The following is an 18,156-nucleotide window of genomic DNA, read 5'->3' as shown; positions in this document are numbered from 1 at the left end:
CCCACCCCTTCAACCGACTTCCACACAGATCCAAAAGACCGCATATACAGTCATAGTAGCCACAGTTCGTTCCAAAAATATGTTCGCATTTTCCAGTGACGAAAGAGCTTTCAATATTGAATCATTTTCGCACATGTACTGTCGTCCATTTGCCTACGTCGTATCCCGGTTTCCCCAACCAGCTTTTATTCGCCAGCTAGTGGCTGGGCTGTCTTAGCTCTTTTCAGAGAACATTAATTTCTGTTAGGAATTGGACGTCTACGTAATATTATACAACTGTTTAAAATAACTTAAATAAAAGGGCCTCGTTAAGTACTTAACTGTCACGTGATTTCCCTCCTTTCTACGACCCTACGACATAACCACTTGGACGGACAGTAGATAGTATGTCTGAGTAATTTTATCTTTTCGGGCAGAAGTGAAGATTGAATTTACAGTACGTAAGGTACTCTTTTATAGAGTAGGTACAGAATTATTTCAACATGAGTTACTAGTACGAAGAACTGGTAATTGGAATTAAGTACAATAGTCTATAGTGCGATAATATGCACATTAGAACTGAAGCCTGTATCGAAATGTGTTTAAATATCCATATTGCGATTATTTTTCAATTTAACTTCATTCTCTATGTTGTACGCTAATGTGTTGTAGACAGTATAACATACACTGCATAATGAATACGTCCACATGGACAGCTCAGTTCGTGAGTAAAAATACTCATTGTTAATACTGTACTGTATTTTGATTAAACAAAAATCTAATGAAAATGATGAAACTCAAAATCGCGATATTTCCTAGTTTACATAAATGGATGAACTACTTTTCTTCCCTCCTATACCTAGTAAAGTGATTTGTTTGTATATTACGTCAGTATCATCGAACTCCAGTCGTGGAAGGGGATAGCAGACGGCGTTGATCCAGAGGTATAGGCAAGTTAATATTAAAAATGTTAGTAAAAATAAAATGATGTCCCTGTACTACTACTACTACTACTACTACTACTACTACTACTACTAGTGCTAAAGATAAAATAAAAAAGAAAGAATGTATAAAGTTCAGTAAAAATTCGTTTATTCCCTCACACACATTTTGCAGGTAACTAAGGAAAGGGCTGAGTATTTTCATGGTTCGCTTTCAAACAGAACTCTAATATTTTTCCGTCTAATGGTCTCATGTTCGCTTTCATACAATACTATCTGCATAGGTACTAAACTAGAAGTGCTAGTATAAGAGAATACAATTATTATTGAGCTTATCTTCCTTGTCTGTGTTAATGAAGGATTCTAATATAAAGTGATTGGTCCACAGCACGACAAGCAGTGACGTCATAATCAGCTGAGTTTTCCTGCGATGATGGTAACCGGACTTGAAATGAACACCACGACTCGACGCTAGCGCAACAGGAACGGAACCAGATGACATTGAAAACCCAGCGATAACACAACGAATTTGTGTACAAGTGATGACGTTCAAAGGGACTTGTGAGTGGCCTATCTCTACTTTCAGCTGTCAACGAATCCAGTAAGTTTCAGAAAAGGAAAGAAATTCTAATACAGATAAATTTCACATCGATTCAGTAATGAAATGCAAAGACTGTGTTACATTTCGTAATGACTTCATTAAAGGCCTTTAAGGAAATTGTTGGCTTCGATTACAAGGTTTTATATGTGTTCGTGTGATTGTGATACAAGATAATTGAATTGTGCTTCCAAGAATTGGGTATTTACTGCAAAAATAGTGAAGTGGTGTTGATATTTCACTACATCAATTTTATAAAAAATATTCGTGTGACATTTAAGTGTACGCAGAAGTTTTTCTTCGTGATAGACTCGGTTTTAGTGGCTGTCAGTGACTGCAACAATACAATTTGACTGCTGCCATCTGTCTGATAAGGAAGGAACTGTTTCAGTGATGTCAGCATGAGTACCAGGGAAATAATATTGGACGGTGGTTCACCATGGGGATTTCGAATGCATGGTGGCGCCGATGTTGGCCAGCCTGTCAGGATATCTCGGGTGAGTCATGTGACCTTCATTTATTAATGCTATTGCTAAGGTTTTCGTAATATACTACGATCTTTAGGTATAAAAATTCATACTAAAGTAGCAGAAAGTTGTTCTGGGAGGCCGTGTTTAGTTTATGCTAGAATTCGTAATATAAACTACTACAGTGAAACCTGTTCAAGACGGAAGTGACACGGTCCTAATTTATTTTCCGTTGTGGACAGGTTTCCGTGTTATTCAGGTGTAAAGTTAAAATGAAATATTTTATCATTTGTATAAATGAAAAACAAAATGGTATGCCGCAAATTGTAGGAATTGCAAAATTTTGCGTTTAACACTACTGACATTAAATCAGCTTCATGTCGCTTATTTAATTGGTGAATGATCTTGATGGAAATCTCATTTCCTGTATAAATTGTGTTGTAACTCACTCATTAAGCACTATAAAGTTTATTAATTACACTAAATTTAATATCTAACACTATACTACTGTATTGGATATAACAGCATATTATTTAATTGGACTAGGAGCCTACAAGCCTTGAATTCTGGTTTATGTAATTTCTTTGCTAGTTCAAAGGTTTGCTTTGCAGAATAGGTCCAGAAATTGGCATGATCTCTGAAAGGGCAAGAAGAATCCACTCCTACAACAGTTCATTTATTTCTATGTAATCAGTTGTTTTCTGTTTCATTTTTACATCACCATTATTGACCGCAAGCCACTCACTCATGATACGGCCTTTATTTTTGAAAGTGTTAAGTTACACCTGAGTTTTCCATTCCTAAATTTAAACATTATTTTCCATACGCTTCGTTTCTCATTTTCCTCGATAACCTTTACTTCATCAGTTAATGCTAGTGGAACATTTTTACGCAACTTTTTTTTTATCACGAAATCACTAATACACTTGCGTTCTACCCAGCTACGGCAGTATACAGGAGTGAAGCATTGAACATCTTTGAAAGGATCCGTCTGCCTAGTCCATAGTATAATAAAATTTATGACCACCAGGCCAACATACCCTCATACCCTCGAAAATTTTGCAAAGAAAACTATCTTAGGCTGGTATTCATAGTCGACACTTTCGATTAAAGTGTCCTTTGGAAGACGCAAAGTATCACTTTTCCGTTGCACAGTCGACACTTTGGTGCAAAGGAACACTTTGGATCAAAGTGTAGTTCCGACCACACTTTGAGCCGAAAGTGGCACTTTGTATAAAAATGGCGGACGTCTTGGAAGTTGTCGAATTATTAGAACGTGCGGAAGAGATGGAACAATTAGTGGACAATGTACAAATTAGAGATAGGCCTAAAGGCAATCCCGTGGAATTTTATAATGATATAGAATTAAAAAAAAACGGTTCCGATTTGATAAAGAAACTTATTGAGATTGCTTATATTTTCGATGACTGGTTGACAAAAACGAATAATAGACGTTTGTCAGTGCCTCCAATAATACAGTTATTGACTGCATTAAAATTCTATGCTACAGATATGTACCATACATATATATATATATATATATATATATATAATATTATAGTTGAGGTATTTCTGTAGTAACATTCGTATATTTATAACCTCAATTCGATTAAGTGATATGTAGGTAGATATGCCTATATAACCTACTTTTTATTACTGAAACGAATTTTTTAACTTAAATAATATTAAACTAACTTCAGTCTAATGTAGGCATAATTATTTTAAATTAGCATTGAGAGACCTCACGTGCCTGCCTTCTAAGCAGATTCCATAATTATATTGGGTTTTAAATGATTTTGATTTTTGTTGACTACCTGTATTTTGAGATAAGATTTATCTTGATGTTGATATAATCATTACTGTTTTGATACCGGTAATATATATTTTCACGCCGGTAAGCAATACATCTACTGTCTCTAGTTCATGTGGTCATAACCTCACCATGAAAAGAGATCTCATACTATTAGGCCTATTTTGTTTTGCATTATAGAAACATTTGACATTCAAAATATTCCTGAAGAGCAGGCAATAATGGAAACGAGAGAGAGAAAATAGTAATAATAATAATAATAATAATAATAATAATAATAATAATAATAATAATAATAATAATAGCAGTAGTAATGTGTTTATCTCATTCTTTTTTTACTTCTATTCACTATTCACGAAAAAGACAAAAATGAAAATAACGGAAATAACACGATATATCAATGAAGCAGATACGTATAAAACCTAACCTAACGATATAAATTTAATGATTATATATATATATATATATATATATATATATATATACTTAACCTACTCAGTCCAACTTAACCTAACTATATAAACTAATAGAAGATATGTAGGCTACAAAATCTAACCGAACTGTATAAATCAGTGGAACGGATACATACATAATCTAACTTAGCGACATAAATCAATGAAAAAGATATGTACAGAACATAATCTAACTATATAAATTAATGGATCAGTTATGTACTGTACAAAACCTAACCTAATTTCACCAGCAGTATCACTAACTATTTAATAAAATGTTATATATCTGAACTGACTGAAATAATCTAAACTATCGGCAACAAAAACTAGAAACTGAAATAAAACAACTTTAAATATATATTTTCTTCCTCGCGCAATCAATAGGCTTCCAATTCAAATCACAAGCATTGTAATTTGTAGGTTATACGTCATTAATTTGTTATTGTTTGTTCACTTGTTTTGAAAGGCATTGTGGGACTTCTATTACCAACCAAATTTTAACTCTACACTTTGCTGGCGTAAAGTGAAACTTTGTGAAGTGCACTTCTTCAATCGTCTATGAATACCACTAATATGAAAGAGCCACTTTCGTCAAAAGTGTCACTTTGCAAAGTGGTGATATAAAGTGTCGACTATGAATACCAGCCTTAGTGGCCTACGTATTTCGTACATTCCTTGAAAGCACATACTGTTTCAAAATATAGTTTACATTAAAGTAGTGTGTCCAAAATATTATTTCCGTTTTGAACAGTAGCAGACAGTTTCCGTTTCCGCGTTGGACAGTTTCCGTTTTATTCAGAAAAAATTACACATAATACATATGAATTTCGCCGGGACCAATAGATAGTTCCGAAATAGACAGGATTCCGGATTATTCAGGTTCCGATTTGAACAGGTTTCACTGTATTTTCATATTTATTATCATCATACGGCTTTCGGATAGTGGTTTCCCTCACATTTCTGCATACGGTCCACCACTACCCTTGACACATTCAATCACATATCCTAATATATTTCTCCTACCATCTATATCTCCCCATATCTTCCCATTACATAAAACTAAACCCTATTTCTGTCTACTTCTTCCTCTAGACTTTCAGATGTACAGTTATTTTCAACTCTTCACCTCCATACCATTCCCGTATACTATGCAATACTATCTATTTTACTCTTATATACAAAATTCTTAGCTACAATCTACTCATCCATCTCTACTAACATCGTCATTTTACATTACTATTCACTCTAATTTTCTTTTCATCTTAAAAACCTTTTTATCTCGACTAGTATTCACTAAATTTTTCTACTTTCTCGTCTACATTACCGTATCATATTATTTGTCTTATTTATTGTTAAACTACTATTTATATATACTTCTAAGTGTAAACTAAGAAAAATCGTAGTTTATCCTGTTTGAGACTGTTAGCTCAGCATAAGCATTTGTACGGTTTAATATTACAGAATTTATGCAAATTTGCGCTAGAAAATCCTACAAGGAAAGACTAGAACCATCAGAACATGATTATAAGAAGTTACTGTATATAGGTTTTATGATAAAAAAAATGTTATATGATTAATTTTTGTAATGGACTACTCAGATGTTGATTTTGAGATAACTGGTATTCTATCTGTCAGTTGATTTTTGTTATTGTTATTTAAAATAATATATTTTTAGTAGTGTTGTGGGATTTAATCGATTAATCTAATCGATTAATGGATCAATTTGTTGTAAGATTAATCGATCAAAAATATCTAATCGAATAATCGAGTCGATTAAAATTAATCGGTTGTAGTTGATATTAATTATTATTTTGTTAATACAAACTCACACTAAAAATTCCGACAATATTTCTCTCTCGGAAATTGTTTACTTAAAAGCACAACAGTATTGTTATTTTCTAACTGTAAACCAGGTAGCGTAGGCAAAATATTTGGACAAACACTTCAGAAAGAGATGGAGATATGAGGACAGTGACCTAGTGTACCTCTATTGAAAGTTGAAACACAATGCGAAACCCTTACTAAGTTTTATGGTTTTCCAAGAAAACTTCCACCTTGTTGTCAGCTCATCTTCCTAGCATATGATTCGTCCCCCTTATCCCTTATAAAATGGCCATATCTGCACTGTGTGCAAGTGAGAGCGTAACTAACTACCTTCTTCTCTTTCTAAAATCTGGTAATTCGATTACAATAAAGGCAAGTCTTCTGTTTCGACCGCTGTACTTTTGCAGGAGTTGCAATTTCTGTACTGAGTTTTATATATGAATGAGGTGTGTTTAGTTTGATAAAGAAAAAAATCAGTTTTCTGTGGTTTGTGAAAAGTGTAAACTCCATTATGTCATATGAGAATTTGAGAGGTAAACTTGGTGAAACGTTTCGATTTAAATTGAGCGATCGTGGAGAAGTGCTTAACAGAAACAAAGTTTTTTCGTGTTTAGTGATGCAGGAAACATTGTTACTAGAAGTAGAGTGGTACTTAATTCGGAGCATGTGAATGCACTCACATGTTTAAAATCGTGGATGAAGCAGTATTAACTAGGTGAGTCTTCATACTTTTTGTTATTTATGTTTGTCTCAAAAATTCCCGGAGAAATTGACACAATAAATTATAAGCCTCATAATAAATATGTTAGTAAGTAATTAAAATAGTTGTTTTATAATATAACGATACAATATATAAGATATACAACGTTTAATAGTTATGCTCATCATCGAACACAAGTTAAATTTAACAATAATTGTGTATTACAGGATATTAAAACATTTTTTTAGCTCGATCAAAATTCGATTAATATATCAATTAATCGATTAAATTCAAATAGTTAATCGATTAAATATTTTGATCGATCAACAGCACTAATTTTTAGCAAAATGATTCTGTTATGTATTTGTAATACATTTAGTTTACGTGAAAAAACTCCGTGTGCGTACAGTATTTTAGGTTACATGTAAATTTAATGACTAACATTTTGGGCCTGTCTGATTTATGAATGATTTATACTTTGTTATTTATTTTCTTCATAATTTGCTTTTCGTCCATTTTTTTCTTGCTGTAAACTTCCACCTCAACTTTCATAGTCTGGATGGCTTTTTCTTCATCACTTCTTGCGGCGGACTTGTTTAATAATGCTGGGTATTCTTTTAATAGATTAACAAACAGCAGTTGTTCTCATGCTCTTTCTCCTACACTTTCCACTTCGTCGTAATTGCCCCTTTTCTTGTCATGCAAACCAGATTTTGAGGACAACAATCAACTTTTCCACAAAGAAATTAACATAAATGCATGGAAGGCGAAAAGTAACGCATCTTAGCGGATAAACTCGAAGTACTGTCGATAAATAATCGATATAATCGAATAGTCTTGATAGTTTATACTAAATCCGCGTAGTACATACTTCGTAGTAGTAGTAGTATCAGATTTATGCATACAAAACGAAGTATATACTTCTACTTCAAGTATCTTCTACAGTCGAAGCAAAAGATAATGCTACAACTTTATGCATACCACTCAATATGATTTAGTTTTAAGCTACGGGGAAGTGTTCATCATCATCAGTAACACCAAGTTATAATTGGTGTTGATATCTATTGAAAGACGACTGTTGCATGAGCCATTGCTGTATAAAAAATACTATTTGAAATTTCGTATATTGCATTGATTTGAAGACACGGATTTAAGGTGAAACTAATCTGTTTTAGAACTTAATTTTTTGTTATTTCTGCTGAGTAGAAGTTAAAATGGAATTAAAAACTAGTGAATATCTTGTTTTCGCTAAACTGGAGAATTTGCTACGGTGGCTTTGAACCGTACCGTTACGGTTACGACCAAATTTAACTAAATACACAATGTCGCCAACATAAGGACATGACGTTGGCCTGTGGCGTCGTTAGAAGGAGAAATTGTTTTTTTTTTCTCTCTCTACCTCCTTCGTTCTGAACATTACTGAGAGAAAGCGTCACTATTAACGACAAGATGTAGTATTTGCTTGAATATTGAGAGTAAATTACGTGGCTTAGATGAGGGGCTCGCGACAGGAACAGTTTTGCTGTGGCGCATGCGCGGACCTCTCATGCGGTGGCAGCGTGATTCTTATTTAAATTTATTTTCGTGTGTACATTCCAGATCAAATCAAGGAGATCCCTTCTTGCTCCGGTTACACATCTTGCATATTATACGAAGGTTAGGTTTGGTTAGTTTAAGTTTTTATTAATCAAGTCCGCGCATGCGCAGACAGCCAAGATGATCCTGTCGGTCATGGCCCTTATGATAGTTTTTGTTTCGTAATATTGATAAACAATAATATGATGAAAGCTATGAATAATTTCACGGCCGCTAAACGTTTTCTCCGTAAAAGACGAGGTATTTTCTCTAGATTACAAATAAAACGACGGTCATAATTACGTACTTAACGCTTTGATGAACATAACCGGACATTTATTTTCTTCATTTGAATGATATTCCCTGAAACACACATTTTTCCCCCTTTATTTCTTACTATATCTGCATTTTCTTTTGGTGCATTCAGAACACCGCCATTGTACTGCATAAACCTTGCACTTGACTAATGGTGTGAATCATCATCATCATCATCATCATCATCATCATCATCATCATCATCATCATCAGCCTTCAAGTGTTAGACCCCAGTGGATCTGTTACGGTCTCTTGCCAGCGTTTCCTAGGTCTTCCTAAATTTCTTCGATCTCTTGGGACATTCGATAAAATCTGCCTGGGCCATCTAGAGCGATCCGTCCTCTTGACATGTGTCTGCCACTGAAGCCCGTATTGCTGCAAATAATGGACGATAGAGTCAATTTTTAATTCCTTCAGAATATCTGCGTTCCGATGATGGTCGAGAAGAGAGTATCCAGCAGTTTTTCGCATGAATCTCATTTCGGCAGTTGTTAGCCGTCTTTCGTCGCATTTTCTTAGTGTCCATGCTTCACTGCCATAAGCCAAAACTGGTCGTGCGAGAGTTTTGTAGATTTTCAGCCTTGTATGTCTTTGTACTTGGGAAGGTTTGAATACACTGTTGATGGTTCCAGCAATTTTTAGAAATTTTGAGATTTTGTTGTCTATATCATCATCAGTGATGATTGATAGATTATAACCTAAATAGTTGAATGAATTCACACGTTCTATTAATGTGCCATTTATAATGATTTTGGATGGAACTGGATCTTTTCCTGAAAAGGCCATGTTTTTTATTTTTTCGGTTGATATTTCCATATCAAATTTTGAAGCAGTTATTTGTAAGTTGTGGACGGCTCGTTTTTTTTTATTATCCAATTTAATAAACCCTATTTCACCCTGAGGTATATTAGGGTTATAGTGGCATCAAAATACATATATTATAACCAATAAACAATAGTAAAGTGATAACATTAAATAGTGGTCACAGTTACAATTCACATGAATTATGTAGAAGCATGCACATTAGTGAAAGAATGGCTCCTGTTACAGATTAATGAGATGTTTGAGGAATAATCAATGCAATAGATATACAAGAATGTCTAACCGTTTTAGAGTAAATCACGATCTTAAAAAGATAATCAATAGTGGATTAATAAAACAAAGTTTCACTTTCACTTTCAAATTAATACTTAATTCATGAACAATGAAACGGTTAAGAGTAATAAATATATATTACAAGCAATGATTTGCGGTTACAAGTTACATACATGATTCAGGAACAATTACAATAATTGAAATATAACACAATTAATGACTCAAAACTAACGAATACCGAAATTCCTGAAGGGCTATATATAATGTTAGGGGCAATACAAAAGATTTAAAAACAAATGTAAACAGTACAGTAAGGGAATAGTAGAAAAAATGACTTAAGATTACAAATTAAACACATTCTTTTTAAAGCAATAGGTAAGAACAAAGAGATACTAATAACAATACAGTGACTGTAGTCACAGATTAAATACATTATTAAAAAAAAAACAAACGAACACGCAAAGGTTTAATAGCTATTTTCAGGCATCATTCAAAAAGACCATGACTGTAATTCACATCTTCTTGACGTTATTTCGTATATTATTTTGTGTTTCAATCTATTTCAGTTTGTTATTTTTCACTGTAACAACAGAATATGTTTCATAAAGCCTCAAGACTTTTCTCTATACTTACTGTATCACGGTACTCTTTGTCAATGGCAACCTGTGATGGTTATAGGAAGAAATATATATAAATAAAAATAAAATAGTTATTAAACACATTATTTTAAAAGCAATAAATAGCTATATTAAGAGATGACTTGAAATTTACGAATTACATGCATTATTTACTAACAACAATTGGCAATAAGGAGGTGTTACAAGAAATGGCTCAAAATTGGAAATTAAATACATAATTAAAATAAATAAATAAATAAAAAATAAAAACCAATAATACAATAGTATGCGAAATTGAAGACTTACAGTTTCATAATAGTTGATTAGAACTAATACTTTCATAATAGTTGATTAGAACTAATACGATTTTTCCCCCAGAATAATTTAACATTTTACAGTTTCTCGAATATTCTATTCAAGAAAGACATGAAATAATTATATGATTTAGAGTTGGTAAGTATATTGGTTAACGGTTTGGTATATGTATAATTTAAAGTGTTCAGTAACAAATCAAACTCGTATCTTTGACGGCAAAAGACTGGACAATCATATAATACATGCTTGATGCTTGACATCTTGAGATTCCTCCCCACAAATGCAAGTTGCATCGTCTTTAATATGGAATCTATTTAAGTATTCCCCGAATTTCCCATGCCCAGTCAAAAACTGTGTCACAGTTCATCTTCTGTTTTTGCAATGATAACTTGATCGTCAGCAAACAGCAGAGTGTCGAGACAAGTGTTCCGGTTGATTATGGTGTGAATTATTTTGGTGCATTCAGAACACCGTCATTGTACTGCCTAAACCTTGCACTTGACTAATGGTGTGAATTATTTAAGAATATAATCGCGAATTTTACCACCACCATTTCGATTGTCTTTTGTTTGACACGGCTCGGTACGGCCCGGTGACTAGAGGCCAGGGAGCAACATCGACTACCGACGTTAGTCTACCGTGCGTGTTATCCAGTTGTTCACTTGTTTTCACTTTTCTAAATTAAGAATTCATATATTTACTTATTTGTTTTTTGAAGATTATTATTGATTTATTGTTTAATTATTCGCACATTTTTTATTATCTTGGATGAATGTTAGTGTGTACATAAATTAATACAGTGTGTCCGGCATAAATGTACAGGGACATCATTTTATTTTTACTCAATTATTATTGTACCTGAGTTTTTGAATATACTTCACTCCCACCTCTTCTAATAATGAAGTTCCAACTGTCCTCCAGACAGAATCAGGCTGCATATAGTAAACAGCACTGAGTTAGTGAGTATAGTACGTTCCAGAAACATGTTCGCGTTTTCCAGTGACGAAAGAGCTTTCAATATTGAACCATATTTTCGCACAGGTGCTATTCGTTTGCCTACGCCGCATCCCGATTTCCCCCACTCGCTTCTGCACGCCCCTCTGTGAAAGCTGGGCTGTCTTAGCTCTTTTCTGAAAACATTAATTTCTGTTAGGAATTGGACGTTTACGTAATATTATACAACCGGTTAAAATAACTTAAATAAAAGGGTCTGGTTAAGTAATTAACTGTTACGTGATTTTCTCCCTTTCTACGACGCTGCGACGTAACCACTTGGACGGGCAGTAGATAGCACGTCTGAGTAATTTTATCTGTGCGGGTCGGGCAGAAGTGAAGGTTGAATTTACAGTACGTAAGGTAATCTTTTATAGAGCAGGTACAGAATTATTTCAACATGAGTTACTAGTACGAAGGACGAAATTGGCAATTGGAATTAGATGCAATAGTCTATAGTGCGATAATATGCACATTAGAACTGAAGCCTGTATCGAAATGAACGGCCACCATTTTCAAAAATGTGTTTAAATGTTCATATTATGATTATTTTTCAGTTTAACTTCATTCTCTAAATTGTACGCTAATGTGCTGTAGACAGTATAATATACACTGCATAATGAATACGTTCGCATGGATAGCTCATTTCGTGAGTAAAAATACTTATTGTTAATACTGTACTGCATTTTGGTTAAACAAAAGCCTAATGAAAATGATCGAACTCAAAATCGCGATATTTCCTAGTTTACATAAATGGATGAACTACTTTTCTTCCCTCCTATACCTAGTAAAGTGATTTGTCTGTGTTTTACGCCAGTATCATCGAACTCCAGTCGTGGAAGGAGGTAGCGAACGGTGTTTCCGGTTCTCTAAAGGTATAGCCGGGTTGATATTAGAAATGTTAGTAAAAATAAAATGATGTCCCTGTATAACATTTCATTATTTTATTACTTGAAGAGTATTGTTGATATTTACACTCGGTTTGCTTCTATGGGTAGGATAACTCAATTTTTTTTTTTTTTTTTTTACATCCTAATACACCTCGATATGCGCACCATTAGTAGCGCGGCAGACGTCCAATCTGTATTCCACCTCTCGCCATGTGTTTTGCAGTATTGCAGGCGTAATATTTGCGACAGCTGCAACAATCCGATGGCGTAGATTTGGTTGTGTTTATTAACCTTCCCGGAAGTGTGGAATGTCAAACCATATCGAGGAATGCCTCATTTTGATCCATTTTTGCCAGAATTGTCTCCTCGAATGCTCTTCGTCGCGGATTGTCTTCAGATTTGATTTAATGACGAATCTGAAGTTTGTACGCCCGTAGGCGCAACCTTTCATGGACGACATCGTGTACTGTCGAACGAGATAAATTTAGCTCCCTACTTGCTCGTCGGATTGATTTACGGGGGCTCCGCTGGAAAGACGTACGGATTAATTCGACATCAGCCACTGAAACAGCGACCTTGGTATGGTGGCCCGACTTTGAAACCAAACTCCCAGTTTTACAAAGGCATCTGTCCCATTTCACGATTGTTACGTACGTTGGAACATCCTCAGTTGGTCGACGTTGTACCTGCGTAACAGATTTCAACTCCGCGAGAGAAACCACACAGAATGTCTTTTGCTGTGAAGTCCACATGGTTACTGACGCCAATTGGTTATCAGTGTTGCCAACTCGATTCTTAAAAACCCACTATGAAACAGTGCAGAAACCGCTAAATTGCTATATTGTCAATGTAAGTGATAGCATTTTCCCGCTGTAAGTGCTAAAAAAATCCGCTAAATCCCTATACTACCAATGCAGATTTAATCAATTTCATCCACTAAACTAAAATAGAAAAACGCCAGATCTAGCGGGAAAACCGCTGAATTGGCAACACTGTTGGCTATTTCCGCGAACGACGTAGTTTGCGCATGCGTGCATGCGATGTACACTCCCGCCATGCAAACACAGGAAACATTTTGAGTTACCCTACCCGTAGAAGCAATCCGAGTGTAAATATCAACATTACTTTTAAAGTAATAAAATAATGAAATGTTATACTGTACTTTTATGCCGTGTATTTTACGCCTTTGAATAGCTGCATCATATTTTCATAAATGATTTGTAATATAACGAGGGGTTTAACTTAGTTGGGAAATAATAAGTTGGGATGACGCTCTACTGTAATTTTTATTTTACGAGAGCTGGAATGTTTTTCCGATCATTAGCAGACACAAACAGGATGTGACGTATGGAAGCGGATCATACTCATATAGTGGGGTCCAGTTGATTTAATAAACAGTAAATCCGCAGTACGTTTCACTAAACGACCACTTGTAATTGGAGTTAATACTGAGCTGAAGGCTCTTTCACTCTCCGCTGTGGATATTGCTGTCGCGTTAGCAGAAGATAAAAGAGAATTATCATCATCCGGTTTATTTTAAACTTTCCTAACCCATTATGCTATCACATTTGCAGAGTAGGCCTATTACTGCACATTCGACCCATTGGAATAACCAACAAAGCAAAGGAAAATGCCTTGTTATAAATAATAACAAATTCTTCGGAATATCCTATGTCTTTCTCGTGTTAAATTTTACCATACCTGGTTAACATGTTTCGGCCTGTTATTGGCCTTCTTCAGAACTGGTTGTTGCTGGTCTTGGCACCTTTTGTTTTGTTTCCTGTCAAAGAGTGTGTGTGTGTGTGTTCTGAAATTGAGTTGTGTGTTGAGAATTTCATTTGGATGTTTTTTTGTGTTTCTGTATATTTTGTATTGTTCTAGTGTGTTAAGTTTCTGGCTTTTTTGTTGGATGTGTAGAATTTCCGTCTGTGTTGATGTCTCTGTAGGTGTGGTTAGCATTTTTGATGTGTTCTGCATATGTGGAAGTGTTTTGTAATTTTGTTATGGCTGTTATGTGTTCTTTGTAACGAGTTTGAAATGATCTGTCTGTCTGTCCTATGTAGAAGTTGTTGCAGGTGTTACATGTGAGTTTGTGTACGCCTGTGTGGTTGTATTTGTTTGTGTTGTTTGTGTGTTGAGATGTTTTTGTAGAGTATTATTTGTTCTGTAAGCGATGTTGTAATTTAATTTCTTGAATGAGGTTGCAATCTTGTGTGTGTTTTTGTTTTCGTATGTTAGTGTGATGTATTTTTTATGTTCTTGTGTTTGTGTTGTATTCTTACGTTTTTTGTGATTATGTTTTGTCTTTCGTATTATGTTGTCTATTATGTTGGGGTTGTATCCGTTTTCTTGTGCTAGAACACTAGAACAATACGAAATATACAGACACACAAAAACACATCCAAATTAAGTTCTCAACATACAACTCAATTTCAGAACACACACACTCTTTGACTCCACATTACTCTACACAAACACACCCCCACAGGCGCATCAATAGTCGGCGCCCGGCGGCTATGCTTCAGAGAATCATCAACAACCATGATCATAGAAGGAGCGATTTGTACCAGCTTTCGTCGTTGTAAATAAAATAGACAATTACTTACTTACTTACTGGCTTTTAAGGAACCCGGAGGTTCATTGCCGCCCTCACATAAGCCCGCCATTGGTCCCTATCCTGAGCAAGATTAATCCAGTCTCTACCATCATATCCCACCTCCCTCAAATCCATTTTAATATTACCTTCCCATCTACGTCTCGGCCTTCCCAAAGGTCTTTTCTCCTCCGGCCTCCCAACTAACACTCTATATGCATTTCTGGATTCGCCCATACGTGCTACATGCCCAGCCCATCTCAAACGTCTGGATTTAATGTTCCTAATTATGCCAGGTGAAGGATAAAATGCGTGCAGCTCTGCGTTGTGTAACTTTCTCCATTCTCCTGTAACTTCATCCTTCTTAGCCCCATATATTTTCCTAAGAACCTTATTCTCAAAAACCCTCAATCTCTGTTCCTCTCTCAAAGTGAGAGTCCAAGTTTCACAGCCATACAGAACAACCGGTAATATAACTGTTTTATAAATTCTAGCTTTCAGATTTTTTGACAGCAGACTGGATGATAAAGGCTTCTCAACCGAATAATAACAGGCATTTCCCATATTTATTCTGCGTTTAATTTCCTCCCGAGTGTCATTTACATTTGTTACTGTTGCTCCAAGATATTTGAATTTTTCCACCTCTTCGAATAAATCTCCAACTTTTATAGTTCCATTTCGTACAATATTCTGATCATGAGACATAATCGTATACTTAGTCTTTTCGGGATTTACTACCAACCCTATCTCTTTACTTGCTTCAAGTAGAATTTCCGCGTTTTCCCTAATCGCTTGTGGATTTTCTCCTAACATATTCACGTCATCCGCATAGACAAGAAGCTGATGTAACCCGTTCAATTCCAAACCCTCTGTGTTATCCTGAACTTTCCTAACGACATATTGTAGAGCGAAGTTAAAAAGTAAAGGTGATAGTGCATCTCCGTGCTTTAAAATAGACAGATTATTGTAATTAATGAAATCATAACCCGATTATGGAAAAAATGTTAGATGAGATATTAGAACAAAGTGGTCATATCAGCCATCTTGTTATCGCATTGAAGAATGAGAACTATGGAATTCTTTGCTCGTTTTTTAACTAAGCCCGTACGAATCTCTCTGGCAACTCTGAAAACACAGCCTGTGCCGGTGTGACGTTAAATAGCCACAGAACAAGCAAACAGGTAATTGGGAAGTAGGTTGAACACGAGGCAACAGGCCCGCCGAGCCCGTGTAAAATCCCTGCAGATTGAATTAGCACAGTATAACGCACCGGGGCACGGCATGCTATTGATCAGCCCTGATATCTAAATCGTCCCACCTTGCGGCGTTGCAGCGGGACAGACACGTCTGCCAAAGGTTAAAAATCGCATTTCATTTTGTGGTACCCATTCAAGCACACTAGATGCCACTTTATGGTTATTACTAGAGCCCGGATGTTTGACAAAATGCCTTTTTTACTTGGTGGAAGTAAATAATTATTTTCATGGACATAAACGTGATTTGGAGTAAGTAAAAGTGATAGGTCCAATTTTTATTTTGCATATTTTGCCTTTTTCTTACTAATTCGATAATAAATCCATGTATTGTGGGTCCCTATCACCACGGCATGGCGCGTCCTCAGGTTGCGGATAGAGGAGACGGCCTTCAGATATGGAGGGTAGCTGCGAATATATTGAATAAGCAGTCGTGGACAGCCGATAAGGGGTGGTCCTCCAGCTTGGGGGTTGGGCGAAGGGCTAACAACCCATCACAGTAAAAAACAGCTTGTTACGAAACCTAACAGTAAATTAGGAGAAAATCTACAAACGGTTAGGGAAAACGCGCAAATTCTAGTTTAAGCAAGTAAAGCGATAGGGTTGGAAGTAAATCCCGAAAAGACTAAGTGTATGATTATGTCTCGTGACCAAAATATTCTACGAAATGGAACTATAAAAATTGGAGATTTATCCTTCGAAGAGGTGGAAAAATTCAAATATCTTGGAGCAACAGTAACAAATATAAATGCCACTCGGGAGGAAATTAAACGCAGAATAAATATAGGAATGTGTGTTAATATTCGGTTGAGAAGCTTTTGTCATCTAGTCTTCTGTCAAAAAATCTGAAAGTTAGAATTTATAAAACAGTTATATTACCGGTTGTTCTGTACGGTTGTGAAACCTGGACTCTCACTTTGAGAGAGGAACAGAGATTAAGGGTGTTTGAGAATAAGGCGCTTAGGAAAATATTTGGGGCTAAGAGGAATGAAGTTACAGGAGAATGGAGAAAGTTACACAACGCAGAACTGCACGCATTGTATACTTCACCTGACATAATTAGGAACATAAAATCCAGACGTTTGAGATGGACAGGACATGTAGCACGTATGGGCGAATCCAGAAATGCATATAGAGTGTTAGTTGGGAGGCCGGAGGGAAAAAGACCTTTTGGGAGGCCGAGACGTAGGTGGGAAGATAATATTAAAATGGATTTGAGGGAGGTGGGATATGATGGTAGAGACTGGATTAATCTTGCTCAGGATAGGGACCAATGGCGGGCTAATTTGAGGGCGGCAATGAACCTCCGGGTTCCTTAAAAGCCAGTAAGTAAGTAATTCAATAATAAATGCCTTTTTTGTAATTTTAAAACAATATTTTTTGTTTATTTGCAATTTAAGACTCATTCCCATAACATAGAACAGGTGTTCCAAGGTTTTATAGAGGCGGAGGAGTGTATGTCTCTGGATTAATCATGGGTTCATAATGCTATTGTTAATACCCATAGATTTATTTTTAGTAGGTTATTTTACGACGCTTTATCAACATCTTAGGTTATTTAGCATCTGAATGATATGAAGGTGATAATGCCGGTGAAATGAGTCCGGGGTCAAACAACGAAAGTTTCCCAGTATTTGCTCGTATTGGGTTGAGAGAAAATCCCGACAAAAAAACCTCAACCAGGTAACTTGCCCCGACCGGGAATCGAATCCGGGCCACCTGGTTTCGCGGCCAGACGC

At 35.6% G+C, this 18,156-nt stretch overlaps 1 protein-coding gene across 11 annotated transcripts in view; it reads left to right on the top strand.

Moving 5' to 3' along the window:
• Positions 1 to 18,156, top strand: part of LOC138701955 (uncharacterized) — a 920,371-nt gene that overhangs the window by 28,402 nt on the left and 873,813 nt on the right. For all 11 annotated transcript variants that reach the window (XM_069829333.1, XM_069829340.1, XM_069829339.1 and 8 more), the window contains exon 2: positions 1,309 to 2,015. In XM_069829333.1, coding sequence (XP_069685434.1) covers positions 1,920 to 2,015 — 96 coding nt within the window. In that variant the 5' untranslated portion in view covers positions 1,309 to 1,919. The remainder of the gene's footprint in view (positions 1 to 1,308; positions 2,016 to 18,156) is intronic.

The sequence above is a fragment of the Periplaneta americana genome, chromosome 6 (genome assembly GCF_040183065.1).
Source record: "Periplaneta americana isolate PAMFEO1 chromosome 6, P.americana_PAMFEO1_priV1, whole genome shotgun sequence".
Classification (NCBI taxonomy): Eukaryota; Metazoa; Arthropoda; class Insecta; order Blattodea; family Blattidae; genus Periplaneta; species Periplaneta americana.
The sequence above is the reverse complement of the archived record's forward strand: the minus strand, read 5'-3'. Positions and strand labels throughout refer to the sequence as shown.